General features: G+C 40.9%; 1 protein-coding gene across 1 annotated transcript in view; it reads left to right on the top strand.

Moving 5' to 3' along the window:
• Nucleotides 1–20,966, top strand: part of LOC121885347 (aryl hydrocarbon receptor-like) — a 33,868-nt gene extending 12,902 nt beyond the window's left edge. The window contains exons 4-12 of the mRNA XM_042394712.1: nt 11,641–11,759; nt 11,851–11,940; nt 12,052–12,172; nt 12,875–13,014; nt 14,827–15,029; nt 15,163–15,272; nt 15,384–15,525; nt 16,811–18,341; nt 20,232–20,966. Coding sequence (XP_042250646.1) covers nt 11,641–11,759; nt 11,851–11,940; nt 12,052–12,172; nt 12,875–13,014; nt 14,827–15,029; nt 15,163–15,272; nt 15,384–15,525; nt 16,811–18,341; nt 20,232–20,327 — 2,552 coding nt within the window. The 3' untranslated portion in view covers nt 20,328–20,966. The remainder of the gene's footprint in view (nt 1–11,640; nt 11,760–11,850; nt 11,941–12,051; nt 12,173–12,874; nt 13,015–14,826; nt 15,030–15,162; nt 15,273–15,383; nt 15,526–16,810; nt 18,342–20,231) is intronic.
• The last annotated feature ends 1,476 nt before the right edge of the window (nt 20,967–22,442 follow it).

The following is a 22,442-nucleotide window of genomic DNA, read 5'->3' as shown; positions in this document are numbered from 1 at the left end:
CTGCAATTTAGCAATAATTTTCATTACTGACGAATCTGACAGTTATTTTCTAGATCAATGGATTCATCATTTTGTCTATAAAATGCTGTTATGTCTTAATGACGTCTTCAAATGTCTTGTTTTGTCTGATCAAGAGTCCAAAATCCAAAGATCATCTGTTTTGTGTCTCAAAAAAGCTTCAAAACATCATCATTTAAGAAACAGCAAACAGCAACACATTGGCATTTTTCCTAAATAAAACGACTAAAACGATCATTCAGTTGCTGATTAATTATCTCTTGACGGACTAATCAATCAATCGACTAATTGCTGCAGCTCTAAACCAATGAGCTTCAAGTTCACAAGAAGACAGATTAAATAAAGAACAGTCAGAGCTCCCACAGCCCTGGATCCTACATTTCCCATAATGCAACTCAATATAATCTTTTCTTTATATTGTCTCTGTCTGGTAAATGCGCAGATATTAAAGCCTCTGTTTTCCCCCTGATTGTATGTAACAAAGGCTTTTTGTTATAAATGTTCAGTCGTCAAGCCTAACACGAGACAACACTGATGACATCACTATGACATCATCATTCTCTCAGCCTTGGCTACGGACATCATGCAGCTGTTTTCACAGGCCGAGTAGCTCTCCATATGACTAGTGAACTGATCTTCATGTGTAATTTCTTCTTTTTCATAAAAAATAGGAACAAAAACTCATCTCGAAACACTTTGACGCTTTTAGATATTTATTTAACGGGGACGCCCCTGATTTTGGATCATATCTAGCTTTTACTCCTGTGTGGTGTGAATAGACTGATTGTGAGTCACATTCATACTCCCAGTTTGATTGGAAAGTCATTCACATCTCTGTCAAGCCGACAGTCAATGCAAAGCAAAATGTTTCCACTTTATTTTACCCAAATTACAAGTTAACCGATGCTGCTCTGCCCACAGATTTTACACCATTTTAACACCAGAGTCCAGACAGCTTTCCCTCTCTTTTTATGTCTCTCTGTCTCTGCTATCAGCCTGCTGATCACCGATGGAGCAGTGGGGTGGGGGGGTGGGAGGGGGTGAGGGTGGGGGAGGTGGGGGGGAGGAGGTGAGGGGTGGGGGTGGGGGTGCAGAGGGAGGAGGGCCTGAGGCTCTGGAGCACTGTGGCACGACATGAGGGCTCTTGACAAGGCCGTGCAGATGTTTGTGAACGGAGGACGTTTGATTTGAACAACTTCCACACTGCAGCTTCCCGTTTAGCCTAATTTATTTCCCACCATGCTGGTTTTAGAAGCAGAGATAGACTGAAGCTGTGATGCTGTAACGTCTTAAGAATGGAAGATTATTTAATAACACGCACGTAGCTTAACATAAGGTGTACAAATAGTCAAGTATGGGATGATTTAGAGGAGAGAAGTCATGGTGAAAATGAGAGTAAAGATTGTGGAATCACTTGGTTTTCAGGCCTATCAGATGAAGACGGTATCTACATCAGCTCGTTCTGCCCCGAACACGTTATCTGCCCTCAACTTTGATGCTGGCGCGGCCCGACATCTCACACAAGCTGTCGTCAAACACCACCGTCGTCTTGTTTAATGTTGGTCAACGTGCGTCACACATGAAAACAAACAAATAAATGGATGTTTGAGTGTCAAACTCACAAGCAGAACTAATCTGTGAGTAAACACTCGCTTGTTTTTGACAATGAAGGATGTAGAAAACCATGTTTTCTGCATTTATACATGTTTATTTTAATAAAGCAGTTAAACGATGATGAAATTGGTTATAATGAAGAAAGTAGAAATGCTTTGTAAAGTAGAGCTGCAACGATTAGTTGATTAATCAATTAGTTGCCAACTATTAAATTAATCACCAACTATTTTGATTTTTGATTGATTGTTTTGAGTGATTTTTTCTGGTTTCTTTAGTTCTATGACAGTAAACTGAATATCTTTGGCTTGTGGACAAAACAAGACATTTGAGGACGTCATCGTGCGCTTTAGGAAACAGCTAATCGTCAAGGAACTAATCAAATAATTAAGAAAATAATCAACAGATTCATCGATAATGAAAATAATTGTTAGTTGCAGCCATAATGTAAATTACTGCATTATTACTGCACTAGCTTAACTTAAAATTATACTTCATGATAAATGCTCCCTGTAAGTCAGAATCCAGGCCTTCAACCTGCTCTGAACACTTTGTTTTTTCAACCTTGTTGTCAAGGTGACGTCGGCTAGTTGTTCGCTACGGTTCTTCCATCTGTTGTTCATGTTGTCGACTCGCATATTTCTGCTTGAACATGTACGGATGTATTTAAGAAGTTGACATTTCAAGGAATGAACAAGAAAAAGAAGTGAAACCCTGCTACTATAGTTTTTTCTGGAGCCAGAGGAAGCTTCCTGAAGTTGACCAATCAGAACAGAGTGGGCTCATCAGGAGGCGGGGCCTTAAAGAGACAGGAGCTAAAACGGCCTGTTTCAGACAGAGGCTGAACTGAGGGGCTGCAGGAAGGACCATTAGAAGATAAACAAGGAGTTTTTTTAACTGTAAGTAATGATATTCCTGTAGAGTAGTGACTGCAGTATCCCTCACAGGCTGCATACACCCCCAACAATCTCCAACAATAAATAAATAAATAAGAGAAACCTCCTCTGTGCCTGAGAGGCAAAACCCAGGGCCAAGGAAGTCCCCGGTTACTCATTGCTGCTTGTAAACCTTTTATTGTAAATAGGATTTTTTTAAAGTGAGGTGGACGTGATTCCCCAGTCCAGCCTTGATTCACTGAAGCTTCTCTAAGATCGTCTTAATTATCATCTTTTCAGAGACAGAATTGCGACTAGTATGAGATTTGGAGGCTCGTGGACTTAACCAAAAACAGGTTTCAGGTTTCAACAGTGTTTTCTTATCACATTTGGAACTACATGAGACATCCTATTCAAACATAAGTGGCCACTTGAGCTTGTTATTGGTTTGATTAAGCTCAAGTTTCCATTATTTCTTATCTACCCGCTAGAAGTAACAGAGCTTTTTTCTTCCTTTGGGGCTTGAAATAAAGTGGCGACACTAAATCATCTTGACCCAGATTTGCTCATGAAGTGTAGAATCTATTATGTGTGAAGGTGTTCACTTTTAATTCGACGGCCTTATTTAATCTGATAGTAGAGATAACTTGGCTTAGCATTTAGTTCTGACCTCTGACCCTTCAGACTGATTCATTTCCTGGTTGTGTCGCACCCTACGGCGCAAAGACCGAATGTTGTGCACAAACACAGTAGAACATACAATCCAATGCAATAAACCACATCAGGCTTTAAATGAAAACTACATCTGTTAAACTCAATGTTTTGTCCACCTGTCTGTGGTTACCAGAGACTGTAAATTAAGATGGACATAGCTGTAGATAATTATCATAGTCAAGTAACATTAAACTTACAGAAATGTTGCAACAAAAGTCCGACATCAAAGCTACTATAAGTCTTCAAATCTAGTTAACGGAGCAATAATTTACAAAAATGACCACCAGCACATTTCATTGTAGTTGCTGCAAAAAGAACAATAATCCTGCTAAGCTGTTTACATGGCCAATGATAATGAATATTCCACTAATATTCCTGTTTACATGCAGCTGTGTATACTCCGATCAAAACAGGACTTTTATCAAAGTTTTCTACCACTGTTGGACTTGTTCAACCGCGTGAACACAACCTCTGTCTTTCATTCGTTCAGCCACTTTCTTTAAAAGGTCGGCATTGTGGTATTTACACATATCCAAAAACCCTTTTTGATCCAAGTCTTTCAAAATGTTTAGAAGTCGGTGTGTTTCTCCTTCTGAGCAGAAATGTGGGCTTTTCTTTTGGACGTGAATCTCCACTCCAGCCCTGCAAACTGTTGGCTAGCTGGTTTGTTTACAACACAAAGAGCTGACTGTGAACAAGCAAGAAGCTCTCTAATGGTAAAAATGATGATAATTTATCACAGAATAGCTTACATGTTGCTGCAGGAACGTTTCTCCTTCCAAGATAACCCTTTTTAGACAGATTTCCACACTTACATCTTTGCAGTAGTCACTTTATTTTTGAGCTTTCGGTCTAGTGTGCAGAAATCTATCTCATCAAGTTTGGACTCATTGATTACAAGGACTCAGCCGGGTGGAGCGCCGGTCATCCATGCAAAGTAATTGATCATAATTAGCATCCGTTATCTAGAAAAAGAACAGACATGTTGTTTAGAACATACAGATGTTAACATTAACTTCAGTATCTAGTATTGATTTAGTGACAGCGTGAATGTCACGCTGCCAAAAAAAGCTGCACAAATGATCCTTTCTTTTGTTTTCACATGTAGGACAGTTTGGATAATGATGTTGTCAGATCTTGTGCATCCTCGCCGGAGTGAGATAGAATTTATTAATACATTTACAGACCTCTGATTGGTCTCTTCTGTTTCTCTTAATTCTCTAATCTTCTGCAGCAGTTTCCTCTGATTGTGGAGGATGTTTGTTCAGGGAGGAATAATAGGGACTGATGTTTAGGCCTTATGGCTGTTGTTGTACACAACAAAGCCGCAAAAATAACACTTTCATTCGGTCCTCCTCACGCGATCTTTGATATCCTCTTTTAATTCATAGTTGGAATATTTTTGATATTGCTGTTACATCAAGGAGGCTGTCGTACGATCGGGGCTTGTTGTTGTAGTTCTGGTGTGAAAGAGGAAAACAAATCTCTCGTTTGACTCGGAAACACTTTTTGATGTCGTCCATTATCATCAGACTTTCCTCCGGCTATGTTTGTAACCACATGTGAACATTTAACTCAAAAATCTAAATATTTATTCATATTCAAACATATTATTTTCCCATTTTTCACTCGTCCCGCCAAGAAATGAAGCTCTGTAGCGGCTTCAACAAGCTTTTCAGTCAGTTCTTTGGGGCGGAAGTGTTGCTGGATTGTCCCGACCGATATTTTTATAGATCTTGTCAAGTGGGTTATTATGATAAAGAGTGAATATAAATATGACAGATTTATATACAGGGTTATTGTGCTGTTTTGCTTTATTTAAGAATCTGTGCAGACTAGAAAATAAATTTAATACTCTAATAAATATGAATATGTGAGCTCTGATGTCATGGTGACAGATGAAGCCATAAGTTCAGCAGATGAATAGAAAAATAATATGATTTAAAGAAGCTTTGTTGTGGCTGAGAGTCATGAAAGTCTTGAGTTTTGTCGCTTAAATCGACAAACTGGAAGAAGCTGCAGAATCTGCAGGTGAAGTTTGGAAACTTTACACCTCCACGACTGTTTGTTTTGGCCGTCTGATAAAAAAAAAATGTCCGTAGCAAAGATAAAACCAAATCTACAGCATTAGTTTAGTCAAGTTTGAGGTCTGATTAAAGGATTCAAGACCCTTTATTGTCGTCTCACTGCAGTTAAATTAATACTTTTCAGTTTCAAATGCTACCGATGAAGACATGAAATTGTTGTTTCCCCAAGCTTTGAGAAAAGGAAGTGTATTTAAACTTTAGAATAAAATAAATAGATACAGAATAGAGAATATAAAGAATATAATGTGCAAGGGTCTGACCTTGATTCTACTTTTAACACAACAAAATCTAAACATTTTTAAAGCTCCGATAGAGTTTTCTGCTCTAATGAATGTGTTGTGTACATCCTTTAGTGCCATAGATTGTTTTGTCTGGCAGTGTGTGTGTGTGTGTGTGTGTGTGTGTGTGTGTGTGTGTGTGTGTGTGTGTGTGTGTGCGCGGAGGTTGACGTCAGCCCTGCAGAAACACAGTCGGGGTCTCTGTTGTCTGTCTGGCGTAAACGCTCAATAGACAAGAAGAAGCCACATCTGAGCAGAGACTCGTCTGTTGTTCGACATCCCTGAATGGGTCCCAGGTGATGCTGCTGCTGCTGCTGCTGCAGGACTGGAGGTTACCATGGTGAGCCCTTCTCACCGTAGCAACAGGTCCAGGAAGTCTGACACCACAAGGGGGAGGGAGGGGGGTGGGAACAGGGAGGGAGGGAGGGAGGGAGGGAGGGTGATAGGGCGGTGAGCTGGCTGTTCACGTCTGCTTCCTGTGTTTGTCGATAACGAGGGGTGAAGGAGGTCGCCGCGAGGTCATCGCTGTCATTAACTCGGCCTCCAGCTGCATTTTCCTGCAAGATAAATCTGCGTCTGCTCCGCTGAGTCATAAACAGGCTCAGAGATGCTCAGCTCTGAGTACTGTACGCTGCACATACTTTATGCTTAATTTTGACATACGTGAGAATTAAAATAAGTATTTAAAGAGACTAAAAAATGGAAGCAGATACGTTAAAGAAGCAGAAAAGCAGCAGAGTTTCCTACTAGTTTTACATTTAAAGTTTTTTGTTTCAGGTTTGGTTCTGGTGGGTGGAAATAACACTAAATTAAGTGCTCAATCTGTTTTAATTGAAAACAGATGTGAAAGATCTGCTAAGAGAATATTTTGGACCGCTCACAATGCAATGTGTGTGTGTGTGTGTGTGTGTGTGTGTGTGTGTGTGTTTTGGTGCAGTCTGTGTATATTTGCACACCCTTCGAGGCCTCTCACAGAGACCACACACCTCGAAGCGAACAACAGATGGTTGAGCCCGAAGCTCCTGCCACGTCCCTGCTGACAGAAGACAGAAACACTCAACAACCAGACTTTAAGACTAATTTAGCTTAAAGCAGTAAAAACATTCTTCTAACAGGAGTGAGAAGATTCCACTTTTCCCACCGTAGTTTCCTTGTTTACGGAGTTTTCTGTGACTTAGTATCATAGACGATGGACGACATGTCTCCACTTCCTACCCGCTACGCAAAGTGAAGCCAAAATATAACATCTCGCTTATGTGACGTCACTTGCGACCAGAGTCTGAGCAATGATGACGACATGCAGGACCCGCCCTCCTCAACTTGACTGACAGCCGTGCCGCCAGCGTGAGCAGAGTGAACTCAGGAGCCGCTAACCAGCAGCTACAGCTACACAAATGCAAACGTGCATTAGCGTTGGTCACGCCGCTGCGGTCACTCGACTCGTCTCCAGCATCTCTTTATTGAGGGCATCTGTCAATCATGATGTCACACCCCCCCCCCCCTTTTTATAACATCGAATATGCAATTTCAAACAAACTTACATCATCAGCGTGATAAGAACGACCTAAAATGACAGAAACTTCTTTAGTTCGGCTCATGTCCATGGATGTATAATAAGAGCTGGATAGGGCGCCGCCGCCGCTCAGACTTGCAGCCGAATTTTCCCAGTGGCCACTCGCGGTATTGCAGCCCAAAAAGGACCACCATTGTAAAAGAGTCGCCTGTAAAACTGCTGACAGGCAAACAACATCAACTATGACTCTTTCTATTATGAACTTTTGATCCATGGAGGTTTTTTATGTTTGTAAAACTTTCCTCGAGCCGAGAAAAGCGATTTAAAAAGTCTATGGTTATGGGCCGAGCGGGAGCTCGCGGGCGGGGGAAACACTACTGCGCATATTCAGTGGGCCGCACAACACGGAAGCTAGAAACTTTTTTTGGCGAATGCACCAGGACTGAATTTTTAGTCCCATCCGCTAACATGTAGGGGGCGGGGTTAATGACTATACTTACTGAAACCAATCACAAGGGGGCGATCCAGATGTTTTGACCTCCACTTTCTGTGATCTGTCATGTCGTCCATCTTTAAATACAGTCTGTGTGGTACAGCAGCCTCACCTCGCCTCTTCCTCTTCTTCTTCTCTCACTCGTTTCCACAGAATCTGAAGGTTTTAATCTCTCCGTAGTTTTCAGCCCCCTCCTCCTCTCCAGACCGACCGACCAGCCGTGTGTCTTTTTGGCGAGTTGTGCTGTACTCTGCGTGTGAACCCTCTTCCTCGAAAAAAAGTCCAGAGAGCAGAGGAGAGAGGAGAGGAGAGGAAGAGGAAGGGAGGCAGGAAAGGATGGAAGTGGAGGCCAGATTACAGGTTCAGGTTCTGTAAATTTAACGTAAAAAAAAAAAAAAAAAAAGACAAAGCCGACCTTTCAACACTACTGTCTCATTTGTTTCAGCCTTTCACATCGGTCGTGTATGTTGCACGCCGCTCGATTTTTTTTTTTTTTTTTTTTTTTCAGTGTCACACTGAGTTTAACGCTCGGCGACATGATGATATATTACACCAATCTGAGCAGGTCCCTTGTGGTGGTTACAGTTCATGCTGCAACAACAAACCGGGGATTCTTTCAGTCGTCTGTTGGAGAAAGCTGCTCTGGACCAAGATGTCAAGGCAAATTCCTGGGTTTGTTGGGGAGGGAGGAGGTGGGGAGGGTGGGGGGGGGGGGGGGGGCGACGAGAGGCAGACCCAGTAGGTTTGTTTTAAAAAGGGGGAGGGAGAGCGGTGAGAGGAGGAGTACGGGGAGGGAAGGGAAGTTTGTTAGCGTGCCATAGAGTCATTACTGTAAGGAAAGGAAAGGAGGTATTGCTTAGCTGACTAAATGCCAGTGATCACAGATTAGATTACACAAAATACATCTAAAAATTACTTTTTTAACACAGAGGAAAAATGCTCTTCTGTCCTGTTGGAGTCAAATAAAAAACCACAGGAGCTGATTTGAAAGTATTTAATTCACTTTTTTCTAGTTAATTGTACTGACTAATTTGGGGTTGATTGCTTCATAACGTCCGTAGAGCCGCAACGATTAACCGATTAGACGGTTGAGAGAAAATTAACCGGCAACAATTTTGATAATCGTTTAGATGTTTTAGTTACTTTTTAAAGCAGAAAATGCCCAAAAATTTGCTGGCTGCAGCTTTTAAAATGTGAGGATTTTATGGTTTTCTTTGTCTATTGTGATGGTTTTGGACTGTTTGTTGGACAGACCAAGAATATTTTGACAATCGATCGAGTTGTTTTAGTCAAAAAATACCAAAAATTTGCTGTTTGTAGCTTCTCGAATGTGAGTATTTGAAGCTTTTCTGTGTCAAACATGACTTACTTACTTATTTAATCGTCTTCGTACCCTGTGGGACATCAGGCTGGTCCTGTCCTTCGCAGCGTGTTGTCAGATTCGCCGTTTTCAGTTCCAAGGTTGCAGTTTCTCCGCCAGGTTGTTTTTGGCCTCCGTTGTTTCCTCGTTCCAGATGGAGTCCATCTCAAGGCTGCTTTAGGAACGCGGTCCTGGTCCATTCTGAGGACGTGTCCGAGCCTAATTTCCAGCACCGCGTTGCAACAGTTTGTGTTTTTGTACACATCTTTCAGGACAAAAGATGCAACATATCTTCCAGAGACATCGATTGAAGAATGCATCAATATTTCAACATATAACATTTCTGTTATACATTCAGATCTTTGTTTTTAAGCTGAACTGCTGTCAAACAGTAACAGTAAACTGAATATCTTTGAATTTTGGACAAAAACATTTGAAAATGTCTCCAGGAGCTTTTAGAAATTCAAACCATTCAAACATTTATCACTTTTCTGACATTTTACAGACAAATAAAATTGAGAAAATAATAAATAATGTAAATAATCGTTAGCTGCAGCCTTAAACATCTCCAATAATTTGTGCTACTTGATTCTTTTCTACCACAAATACTGTATATACATACTATGCGGATGTGTTTACTTGCTCTCTGGTGTTGTGTTGTCTCCTGTTGATCTGTCGCCTGCATTTGGCTTGAAGGACGTCACTGATATTTTATGTGTTTCACAAATAAACCAGTGAAACATTAGCTGGGATGCAGCAAAGCAAAGCCACATGCAGTGTGAGTGTTGTAGTAAGACGGATGTTTGTTGCTGCTCAGAGTCACAACATGTAGGGAGTCGTCTTTTTTCATTTTTGGTGACGCTGAGAAGTCAAAATCTGTTTGAAAGTGAAAGTCTCAAAGACGTGTTTTTGTGGCCGTTGAATAGACAAAGATGTCTTTTTAATAGTGAATATTAATTACTATATTAGTATGTAATTAAATAAACAGCACAGAAAGGAAAAAGCTGAAGTGCAGAAACACTGAATGCAGTTTAGGAAACTAAAAACCAGTTATGAATAAAACTGGCAACTATTAATGAGTTAAACTTGATTTCACATCTTAAAGCAGCTATAATAAATATTTTCTTTATAATAACTATGTTTGCGCTGACAGTGTGTTGATGTGGCTCGGCTGCAGCTTTACTGTTTTGGTTCACTCTCAGCGCTCTCATAGTGTCGTTTTAGGTCGCAGCAGGCAGCTGTTTTCAGAGAAAGTAGACTAGCTGGTGAACATAGTGGAGCATTTAGCAGCTAAAGAGCCAGATATTTCCCTCAGGAGTTGGTGGAGACCAAAAACAGAGCTAAAAGAGAGTGAATATTGGACTTACATTCACCAGGTGGACAGAAACACGACTCCAAATGAATGATAATGTTGCTCCGTAACTGCTGGATGTGGAAATAAGTTCAATCAGGAGAAACAAGTGAATGAAGCTAATTGTTTATTGAACAGATGATATTGATAATTGAAGCTTGTCAAAAGTCTTTGGTTCTTAGACTCGACAGGGAGGTTTTATAATCGAGGGACACTGGTGGCGGCGACTGATGACGTCAATGAGACTAAAAAGGCTGATGAGGTGATGAAGTGATGAATCTGTGAAGACCGGGTGGTGATGGGGAGCAGAAAGGCAGAGAGAGAAAAACATATTTAAAAAGACAGCTGCAAAGTGATCGGCTGACAGTGAAGTTGTGTCGCTGCGCTACGGCATACATGTGACCAGCTGATCAGTCAGCTGACAGCTTCAGATAATGACAGCAAAGGAAATTATAAATGAGCATGTGTGAGAAATAAAATGGTAGTCTTCCAGTCTGAACTTAAACTCAACTTAAAAGATGATGATCACAAACTGTTTCTGCTTTGGACAAGTGGACAAAAAAACATTTCTCTGTAACCTAAAACATGTTTTATACAAGTTTGACAAAAAAATGTGTTCATACAAGAAACTGATTGGAGAAAAAAAGGTGATGTTTGCAATCATAACACTTATAGAGCACCAGTGCTCCTCAGTGTAAAACATGCTGGTTGTGTTGTTGAGGTGAAGATGAATGTTGCTCATTTTGCTATTTTTGCTTTTAAGAATTAAGATATCATGAGTATACGTCCACAGCGAAGTTAAAGAGCAGCTTCTGTTTTTTCTGTTCTGTCTTAATACAACACTCACATGTGAAAGAGTTGCTGTAATCATTCCTGCTTTCCATATCTACCCTGAAGTGACCGTCAACACAGTTTCATTGTAACTGTGAGATGAATTCTGTGTGAAAATGCATTTTAAAGTCCAGTTGCAGTGTTTATATTAGCATGTTATTATTGTATGAACCTATCTTTAAATGTTTGATGCTAAACTACACAGATTAGAGCACATTTTATGTAATATACTAAACCAAACACCCTGTGAAAACACTTGCAAGGCTCTTTTTAGATCAGCAGGGACATCATGTCTCTCTTCCCTTCATTTACTTTGGTTTACATATTTTTGTGCAAACCAATATTTTTCATTTTTCTGTCCTTCTTAACTTCACTTCTTTTTTTTCCCCTCCAGGCAGCTTCGGACATTAAAGTTCAATCTCTGACACAGAAAAACATTATGAAAACGTCAAAGTGGTGTGCGCGAGTTGTTTTTCCGGCTGAATCGTTTGTTGTTGTTTGTGTTGCAGCGGCGCTCCAGAGGAACGCGAGGTCAGCAGCTCCTCACGTCTCTTCAAACGGCAGCAGAAACGGACAGTCCGTGTCGCTGGACGGAGTTGGTTTCTCAGAGGGAGACCTTCTTCTTCAGGTACAGGAAACGCTGTGTTTGTTTGTCAGTGTGCATGTGTGTCGTTTCATCCGTCTTATCCTCACATGCTGTATCGCTGTTATCTCCGCAGGCGCTGAACGGTTTCGTGTTGGTCGTGACGACTGACGGCATGATCTTCTACACGTCCTCGACGATCCAGGACTTCCTGGGATACCAGCAGGTAACACTGTGACGCCAAACATATGGTGTAAATATCTTACTGTGTACTATTCTGAGAGGAAGTTAAGATAAAATGTGAACTCATCACCTTCCTCTCTTCCTCTGTCGTCAGTCCGACGTCGTCCATCAGAGCGTGTATGACCTCGTTCACATGGACGACAGAGAGATGTTCAAATGTCAGCTTCACTTTGCCCTCAACCCCAGTGAGACCAACTCAGACAGGAGAGCAGAAGGTATTATTCTATTGATCAATATCTGCTTATAAAGGACTAGTTCATAATTTTTTGTCTGTCTTAAAACAACAGTCAGGAGCCCAAATGAACAGTGAAACATGTTTTTCTTGCTGTAATCGTTCCTCCTGTTCATACTGACCATTAGAAGATCCCTTCATAATGTTTATCTGAAACTAATATGAAGCTTCAGCGTCCAAATGAGTCAAATCAAGTAGATATCTTTCAACGTTACAGTCTTTTTAGTGCCAAAGTCCCTCTTTTTGTTACTATACTTCCACCTGCAGCTCAACAGGGAAACACTGTCTGAGGAAACACAAAGAGGGAATTTGATGCTAAAAAGACTGTCAATGTGTCAGATATCCACTTGATATGACTAACTCAGACTGCTGAAGCTGAATAGAAGCTTCACAGAGACTTTTAAATGACTGTGTGGACACACTGTGGATTTTGGCCTCCATCACTTTGAAGGATGTTTTAATATCCAGTATGAACAGGAGGAATGATTACAGCGAGGAAAACCTCTTTCACTGTTACTATGGACACCTGACTGTTGTTGAACCTACCCTTTAACAAATATAATAAAAAGATGAAACCAGGAGACGTAACCATCACGTATAATCTTATTTGGTCTGTCAGGATATCAGATGCTGATGAACCCAGAAGGCAGATGTTTTAATATAGAAACATGTTGTTTCTTGGCAGATATGCAGTCTGGCATTAAAGCCGCCAGCAGCTCTGAGAGTCTCTTGCCTCAGTACATCCCTCCAGAGAACTCCTCTTTCCTGGAGAGAAGTTTCTGCTGCCGCCTTCGCTGCCTCCTGGACAACACCTCTGGATTCATGGTAAATCAAAGAGTTTGTTCAACAAGATGAAGAGTCTACAGTATCGGTACGGTTTAGTGCGAAGACGGTTTGCACGGATTTGGCCTTTGTGTTGAGTTATCGTAAATAATCTAAGATATACATTTACAATAAAAATATTACATTGTAAAATATATTCTAAACTGAAAAGGGATGTTTGTTTATGTAACAGTTAGCCAAGAGACTATTTTCCATCTGTAGTCCCTGGACAGATGTTACAGACTCTCCCTAAAAACAGTTACTGAGGTCATTAATAAGCATGCAGAACAATTAATACAATGAAGAAAGAAGAACATATATAATATTAATAAAAAACATCATTCAGGACATCTTTAAAACATGATACAAGATATGCAAGACAATAAAAACATGAAGATATTAATGTTAATAGAAAAGTAGATTGAATAAGACAACATTGAGCTGCGTTGTTAGACACATGCAAAGCAGAAGCACAGACACAAAAAGCACAGTTTATGTAAAATACATAAATTAGTCTGACACAATAAAAGCAAAAACCACAATAAGACATGCATGCAGGTACATGGAGGCGGTAGCGAGATAGCGACAGGTGACGGTAGACAGCGAGGGAAGTTCAGCACAGACAGACTGAGGATAGAAAGGTCAGGAAAGAGCCGAGCGAAATGTTTAAAATCGGGGGTTTCATTTGTCTCCAGCTCTCAACGCAGGTTCGGGAAATCCCCTTGAGCCTGTCGCTGTAATATCCACGATTTCACCCATTTAGTGCGGTTTCTCCTTATTTTTCCTCTCCGCCTCTTCCTTTCTTCTTCCACAAGCAGAAGACCAAAGGGCTGACGATGCCAGCGCAGTTTACAACTTATCAGACATTTTAGTAGCTAAACGAAACCGTCTGCGGCGAGCGAGAGTGGTGTGAAAATGCTAGGCAACCGCTACTTTGTTTCTGATGGATTCCTAGGTCTTCCGGTTTCCTTTTTTTGAGTTCACGCAGGCGCAGAACGTACGTGCTAGTCGGCCGTCGGATGTAGTCTCTGTAGTGTGTTCAAATGCAACCGACACGGGGCGGCGTGAGCAGTTGGCTTTCATCGCCGCTAGTTCTTTGATGTCGGTTTGGTGTTTCACTTGCTTAAGTCTTAGTGCTGACAGAGCTGAGTACTAATTACACCATTTCTTTAAATGAGCTCTAAATGAACTATATGTGTCCAGTTCTCTAACGGAGAATGGAGACTGACTGAAAGTACTTTTTTTTCTGAGTGGGATGATGCAATCCCCTCTCGCTGCACCTCTTGTGAACCCATATGCAGCAAACTGTCTGAGCGGAGGAGAGGTCAAACCATAAATAATCTTGTACATAAGACAAACATTTACATATTTAATCAAGTTTGTACATACACTCACTTTATTAGGAACACCTGTGCAATCTAATGCAGTCTGATACAACAGCTCTGCCATGAAATCTACTCTTATTAAGATTATACATTTTCAGTTATTGTTGACATTGTCAGAAAGGTGATAATTCTACTTTATGTTCATTATATTGTATGTTTTATATTGATGTGTTCCTAATATTTTGTCCCCCTCATGTATGTTTAATAGGAACACTTCATCCTGACGGGGACATGACCAAATTTCATGACCATCTATATAATAGTTTTTGAGATATTTCAGTTTGGACGACCAACAGGCAGAGATTATCATCCCTGGAGTTTTGATGCTGGCTTAACTAAAACTCCCTTTCACACATAGAACAGTGTCATCATCATATTTATGAATGTACCTACCTGCCTAAACGTAACCGTGTCTCCTCCTCTGCTCCAGGCTCTAAACTTCAGCGGGCGTCTGAAGTATCTGCATTTGCAGGAGAATCCAGGAGCTGATGGGACCGTGGCTCCTCCACAGCTGGCTCTGTTCACCATCGCCACTCCTGTGCAGCCGCCGTCAGTCATGGAGATCCGAACCAAGACCCTCATCTTCCAGACTAAACACAGAATGGACTTTGCTCCCATGGGCATAGACACCAGGTGGGGCTTCGCATTTCTTTCTAGACTGGTGATGCGTTCACTGTCAGTGAGTCTAAAATGGGTTGGAACTATATAAACATGTAAATTACCCTCCTGTTACATTATTCCCTTGTGTTTCTTCTTTAATTTTCAGAGGGAAGCTGGTTTTGGGTTATTCAGAGATGGAGTTGGTCACAACAGGATCTGGCTACCAGTTCATCCACGCTGCTGACATGATGTACTGCGCTGACAACCACCTCAGGAGTGAGTTATCCGACAAGTGTAGTTTTTTTTGTGTCGATTATACACTCGTCCTGAACTTTATGTCACCACAGTGGATGTAGTTTTCTGACGTCAGCCTGTTCTGTCCCTCAGTGATTAAAACCGGAGACAGCGGCTTCACCTTCTTCAGGCTTCTGACCAAAACGGGACACTGGTTGTGGGTTCAGGCCTCCGCCAGGATCGTCTTCAAGGGAGGGAGACCAGACTTCATCATCGCTCGCCAGAAAGCCCTCACGTAAGCGTCAAAAATGTGTTTTCTGTTCATCCGCTGCAGGAGGAAAGTTTCTCCGTTTTTCACCTTAAATCTCAGTTTAACACGTGAAACCTACGAGCAGGATTTGTGACGTCACGTCTAGTTTGGAGCCGATCGTGGTCCAGTATTCAACTTACACACAAGTGTGATGTGGAAACTTGAACACTGAGAATAAACTTTACAGTGAAGGAGGAGACATCTTGTGTGCAGCTGTTAAACTTTTAATTTTAAGAATTTTTATCAGTTCGCTGAACTATTTTGTTATATTTCCCCAAAGTCCATTTAGTTCAAGTGTCATGATTCATTCAATCAACATTTCAAAACCAAAAGATATTCAGTTTACTGTGATACCAGAAAAAATAAACATCAATAGTTATATTTGAGCCGCTGGAACCAGTGAATGTTTTGGCATTTTGGCTTGAAAAGTAACTAAAACGATTAATCAATAATGAAAATAGATGTTTCAGATTAATTTTCTGTCGACAAATCGTTGCAGCTCTACATCATAGTATATACTCGACAGAAGGAAAGTTTTTTGTGGAAAAAAGCATCAGAAACAAAGTTTTATTCCAAGCAGAGTGTCTTTTATATATGTTAAAACATATCTGGAGGGGATCTAAAGCTCGATCTGTTCATGTATTGAAGCATTTTTAAGCTTTCTAAACTCTCTTATGTGTTACTTTTTGATATTTTGCCATAATCGTGGTTTTCAAAACTTTTGTCAAGTTTTTGGAAACATCACAGCACAGAAACCAGAGTCACAAATCATTTATCCAGAGGGAGATTCACCTGTTTTACAACCAGGAGATAATAAGCAACATAAACAGAAACTAAATCTAAGTAAACAAAAACAAAATTCAAGCAGCAAACGACTAAAAGTGATGAAGCTGTTAGTGTCGATGATGGTCACATGACTGGATGTAACATCTCGGTATTAACAGTAAATACAAGATGAATAGATGAAGTTTGAAAGAAAAGATAAATAGATCAACTTGAGAGGTAACAAAATGTGCAGATTTACAAAAAAAAGTAAGAAAAAAGTGAGATATGGACATTTTATTATGTTTTATATGCTGCAGATTTTAGATTTTTATTTTTTTTGCTCGTTTCTGCCATGTTGATTTTATTTCTGTATCTTTGTTTTCATTGTAACTTTAGTGTAAAGCACTTAAATGTGTTACAACTACTTTTTATTATTACTATACGTTACATTTTTTATTTAAATGGCGTCTAATTTCCATCGTTGGTTGTCTACTCTTTCCCGCAGAAATGAGGAAGGAGAGGAACACCTGCGCCAGAGGAGACAGCAGCTCCCCTTCAACCTCACTACAGGTGAAGGTGTCCTCTATGACTTCTCTCTGGATGCCTTCTCCATCCCCGGTCCTCCTGGTCCCAGTTCTCTGGACACCACGGAGCCCACAACGGAGAGACCTCTGGACCCCACCTCTCTCCTGGGATCGCTACGCCGGCAGGACCACTCTCTTTACACCCAGCCGCAGACAACCAGCCCCCAGCTGCCCATCTTCTCCCAAACAGACGACCCTGATTTCGACCAGCAGCTCTTTGAACAAGCCTTCCTGGACAGCCATGCTCTGCTGAGCGTGCCGGGCCAGCTCCAGGCTTCGCAGAAGAGGTCCAGCATGGGCGACCTCACGTCACAAGCCATGATCGACTCGCTGGAGGAGATCTTGGGAGATATGGGGGATGGAGGGATAGAGGGCCTTGAGGTGGAGGAGACGGAGCAGAGGGACTGGGAGAACACCCTCGCCAGGATGAACAAAGAAAGAGAAGATGCCTCGAGGGAACTGAATCACATCCTGGCCAACGACGTGTTCTCGTACGTGGAGGAGGCTCTGAGGAGAGAGACAGGTGGGTATGTGCAGGGTTCGGATCAGAACGGGCCTCACGTCGCCGAAACTCAGATTCAAGTGCAGCATCCTGCGTCTGCATTTTCAAACCACGAGCATCAGAGGCAGAAAACGACGGACAGGAAATCTAACGGGAGCGGATTCACGCAGCAGACTCATTCAGCTGGACTGAAAGGTGTTTCTGAACGGGCGGCGCCTGCACAGTGTCGTAACACACAGCAGGGACTCACCTCTCCGCTGTGGCCTCCAAACAGCAGCGGCGCTCACCACCGTGGCACCCAAATGACTTCTACACAATCCTGCCGCTCTGCTCATTCACAGCCTGAAGCGACAGATCAGTCATGGCCGCCGTTTACACAAAACTCCCACTACCAGAGTGCACAATATACGCTAAACCACACAGCAGCTTCACAGCAGACTCACGTGGATCCGCAGTCTTCTGGTGTGGCCACGTGGCAACAACAGCAGCAGCAGCAGCAGCAGCTGCCGCAAGGTTTTCACCATCACACACTCACACATTCCTCACACACGCCAGGCGGTGTGAACTCAGCAGCTCAGTCCTTCCAGCGCAGCCCGCAAACGCAGCGATTATCCGGCAGCTGCATGTATGAAAAAAGAGACGGTCACATACCGAACCCCGCTACTGTCCCTCCTCCCCGACGAAACGGTCCTCTCCTGGGACCCGCAGGCTCCAGAGGATGCGCACATGTCACAGGGCCAAACACAAACTCTCCCTTCATCGGAGGCATCTGGCCCGCCGCTCCTAACCAGGGCGGCGTGATGCAGTCCTCCGGTCCCAAAACTCACATGGCAGCCTGCACAGATGTGGGCAACATCAGTCTGGGTCATCTGAGCGGAGACGACTCAAATTATCCTCCTGAGAATGGGTCGATACAGTCGTCGTTCTTCTGTTGGAGCGGTGAAGCTCAGGTAAGACACGACTGCAGTTAGAACTAATCACGTTTTAAGTATTTTGAGGTCATTTGGGGGGAAAATAAAGGGACTGAATGTCTGTCCAACGACTGAGCATGTAATCATTAACTCAGGCCTGGCTCAGATTACAGGATTACTCAAACAAGTACTTCCCAAATCTTTGTTCACATGGTTCTGATTTGTCTTGGAAAAACCATTATTTATGAGGGGGGGGACCCAAAAATTCCTGCAAGCCATCGATAGCGCTGGGCGTTGTTATTGGATTTGCTGCTAGGTAGCATCTGCCTGCAGCTCGGTGAAACTAATACTAGGACTGAAAACGACAAGATTCACCACCGTAGAAGAGTCCTGCAGACTTACACAACACACCCTCCTGATATTCTTACCCTAACCATCTCACTCCACATGCCTAAGCAACCTAAGCAACCTAAGCAAGTGGATGTGTCAGGTAGTAAACTGGTAGACAGATAGACCTACTGGGGCGGCTCTGGACAAGGTGATGAAAGATGAGGACAGGAAATGGTTTAGAAAGGTGCTACTGAAAGATTTATAATGACGGTTTTTTAATATTTCCGTGATTTTCGGGGTCCCGTTCATATGCGAGACACTAATAAAAACTTCATTCATTCAAAATCTTTAATTGTTCTAATTGGGAACCACATATCACTCCATAGTTGCTGAATTTATCCGACATTGACTCAGGTCACAACAGTAAAATTGATCCACGGTGGTGAATCTTCTCCTAATTTTAGTTTCACTGAGCTGCAGTCAGACGCTACCCAGCAGCAAATCCAATAACTGCACCTGACTGCTGAGCGATCAATGGCTTCTGGGTATTTTTGGGTCCCCCCCACATACGACACAACCAGCCTTTATGGTCTTACAAGACAACGGAGTCATATAAGCCGGATCCAGAATGCTGTGTGTACATTTTTTAAACAACACTACAAAAAGTCAAAAACTAAAGAAAACCATTTTGAATTATTGTCAGATTTACAGACCTACATGTTTACAACAAAATTCATAAATTACTGACAGATCTTGACATTGTTTGCTCTGACAGTCACTATTTCTGACCTTCAAGCTTCGAGCTGTTGGTGATTTTGATGTTTATTCCCACATCAAGTGATGTCACTTGAGTCAGCGTGATGTCACTTGAGTCGGCGTTGGTCAGGGTTGAAGACCACGAGTTTGAAAATGAAACAGATCTGAGGGTGTGGAGGTAGAAAGGAGTGAGGTTAGCAGACCTCTGCAGCTCCAGGCTACATTAGCAGCTACTAGCATAACACACCTGAATCTCTGACTGAGCTGCTGTTGGTTGAGTTGCATTGTGGGTAATGTAGGCGCCAGGTTTTGACAAGGTAGTAGAATGCGTGGAATATCTCTGATTTTACTGGATCAGTTTTGATCTTTTCTTTAAACTGTCCATCATGAGTCCAACGTGTTATCGTTTAATGCATCAATTTATATAAAAATCCAGATTTTAAATTATACATAACAGGTTTGAAGTTATTATAGTTCTAGTTTATTATAGTTCCAGACCTGATTTCTCCTCCTTAGATGTCAAAAACTGGCCTAACTTCCCACAATTGAGCCTGACCAAACACTTCTCTTTTATAATAATAACAATAAAGTTTATTTATAAAGCCCTTATCAACACCAGCAATTACAAAGTGCTTTACAGGGCAGTCAAGGACAGATACACACACACACACATCCCCACATATATGACATTAAAAACAAACATCAGTAAAAAAATAAATAAATATTATAAGAAAGTTTTATAATAAAAGTGAGTTTCCAGAAGAATTTAATTTGCAAGTCTGAGACTTTCTTTTCAGCGTAACGATCAGATAATCACAGCTTTTCTCTTCTTTTCTTCCACAGATCCCCAAAGTTCCCCTGAATGGCGTTATCGACCCGTTCGTCTTCCCTTCCCTTCCTACTGGGAGCATCAACCTTTCCCAAAACGCCGGCCCGTAGCCGCGCTCGGATTCTGGACTGACTGAAGCACTTCTGAGATTATTCCTCCAGATCTGCCTCCACACAAACAATATCCAAGGATCATTATATTTTATACATGTAGTGTCTGCTGTGGCTCACAGAGAATTATTAACCTTCTCATTTCAAACCAAAAAAAAAAAAGTCTTTACAGTCTTTTGCTGATAACGCAGGTTTAAATCTTCAAATATTTATCAAGCAACCTTTTCCAATAATTAGCTTAAAACACATTTACATATATATGCTGCAAGTAACCGACGATGTTGAAGTATGCTGTCGGCAGAACGGAGGAAGCTGGAAACAACAGGATTTATTGCACGTAGAGAAATCTTGACTTCAGTTCTCCTGTATCACATAAACTGTGAGGAATAAATTAAATGTACAACTACTCTTCATTTAGAAACATTTCATATCAGTTTAACTCTTCCTGTGAATCTGTGAAACACTTTCTCAACTTCTTACAAGTATCTCTGCTTCTTTTAATATCCATTTATATCCAGTTTATGTGCAGTTTATATCAGTGTGTTCTTTGAGCGGCATTTAGAGGATACATCTAGAGCTGCAACTAACGATTGTTTTCATTATCGATTAATTGATTAGTCGTTTGGTCTATAAAATGACTTAAAGATATTTAGTTTACTATCATAGAAGATTAAACAAACCAGAAAATATTCACATTTGAGAAGCTGGAATCAGAGATTTTAGACTCAAAACAATTAATCTATTGTCAAAATAGCCGCCGATCAATTTTCTGCCAATCGACTAATCGATTAATCGTCTATACACATCAAGCCATGGACTCTGTAGTATCATTCAATCATATATTTGACTTTAAAAGCAAAGCAAATGTTTGCTGTTTAGTGTTTGATCAAAGTAAACGCAGCTTCTTCTTCTTCTCCTCCTCCTCCTCCTTCTCCTCCTCCTCCTCCTCCTCCTCCTCCTCCTCCTCCTCCTTCTTCCTCTGAACCCAACCAAAGGGAGTTTGTTGTTTTCAGCTTTAATCAGGTTGGTTTTGCTTTTGTCTCCAAAGACGTTTGGATATATTCAGCTGTGAAACTAAAGAGACTGAAATGTAGGAACTAATCTTTTCCCAAACTTTGTTGGAAAGAACTGTGAGCCAGATGTTCCACATCTGACCATTTCAGAGTTATAGTTACATTTAGACTTGCCAATTATCTGGCAATCAATTTTCAACGAACTACAACTTAGTTTTGTATTGATTAAGCATGTTTGACATGAAACGCACACGATACAGTATTAAAATACTGTAATAAAAGATTCTACTTGAGCATTTTTTCCCTCCCTCACTACCCACCATTGATGTGTCCTTGAACAAAGGCAAACAACACTAAATTATCTAAGATAAACATTCTGTAGATAAGTTTAGAGATCAGCTTTAACAGAAAACTGAAAAGGTTTTTGCCAATATGGGCTGAAATAAGTTCAAAATGATACACAGCATTAACTCTCACATCATAATACATTTTGTGAAATACTTAACTTTAAGTCCCCCTATTTAGCATTAATAAGCAGTATATAAGCACTTAATAAAATAAACTGTTTATAACAGACTATAATGTCGTTATAAGCAGATATAAGGACATTTTTAAGTGTTTATTAGTGAATACAGGTGATTTTAAGTGTTTGGTACTGGGATATAATAAATGATTGATTACACAATATAGCACAGCTGTAATCATATTTAATGATATATGATTACATGCATGAACAAATCATTGCAGTGTTATAAAACGTTTACACACAGTCATGTCGACATGTTGAATACTTTAAATCCCCTTATTTAGCTTTTATAATCATTTATAATAAAAACAGTTAATAAATGGTTTATAACACGCTATAATGTTGTTATAAGCAGATATAAGTGTTTATTAATGTATTTTTCAACAACTCTATAATCCTCTTGCGCACACCCATAAATTAAAAGGTTAGTAATGAACGACAATATAGTTAAATACAGTTGTAATAATGTAAAATACGTTGTAATTCTTACAATTACTAATAAACACTTAAAATGTCATTATAACTACATTATATTTATACAGTAAATATTAAATGTTTGTATACTGCTTATAAATA

Source organism: Thunnus maccoyii, chromosome 19, assembly GCF_910596095.1.
Source record: "Thunnus maccoyii chromosome 19, fThuMac1.1, whole genome shotgun sequence".
Lineage (NCBI taxonomy): Eukaryota > Metazoa > Chordata > Actinopteri > Scombriformes > Scombridae > Thunnus > Thunnus maccoyii.
This window is presented reverse-complemented; position numbering and strand designations above follow the sequence as displayed.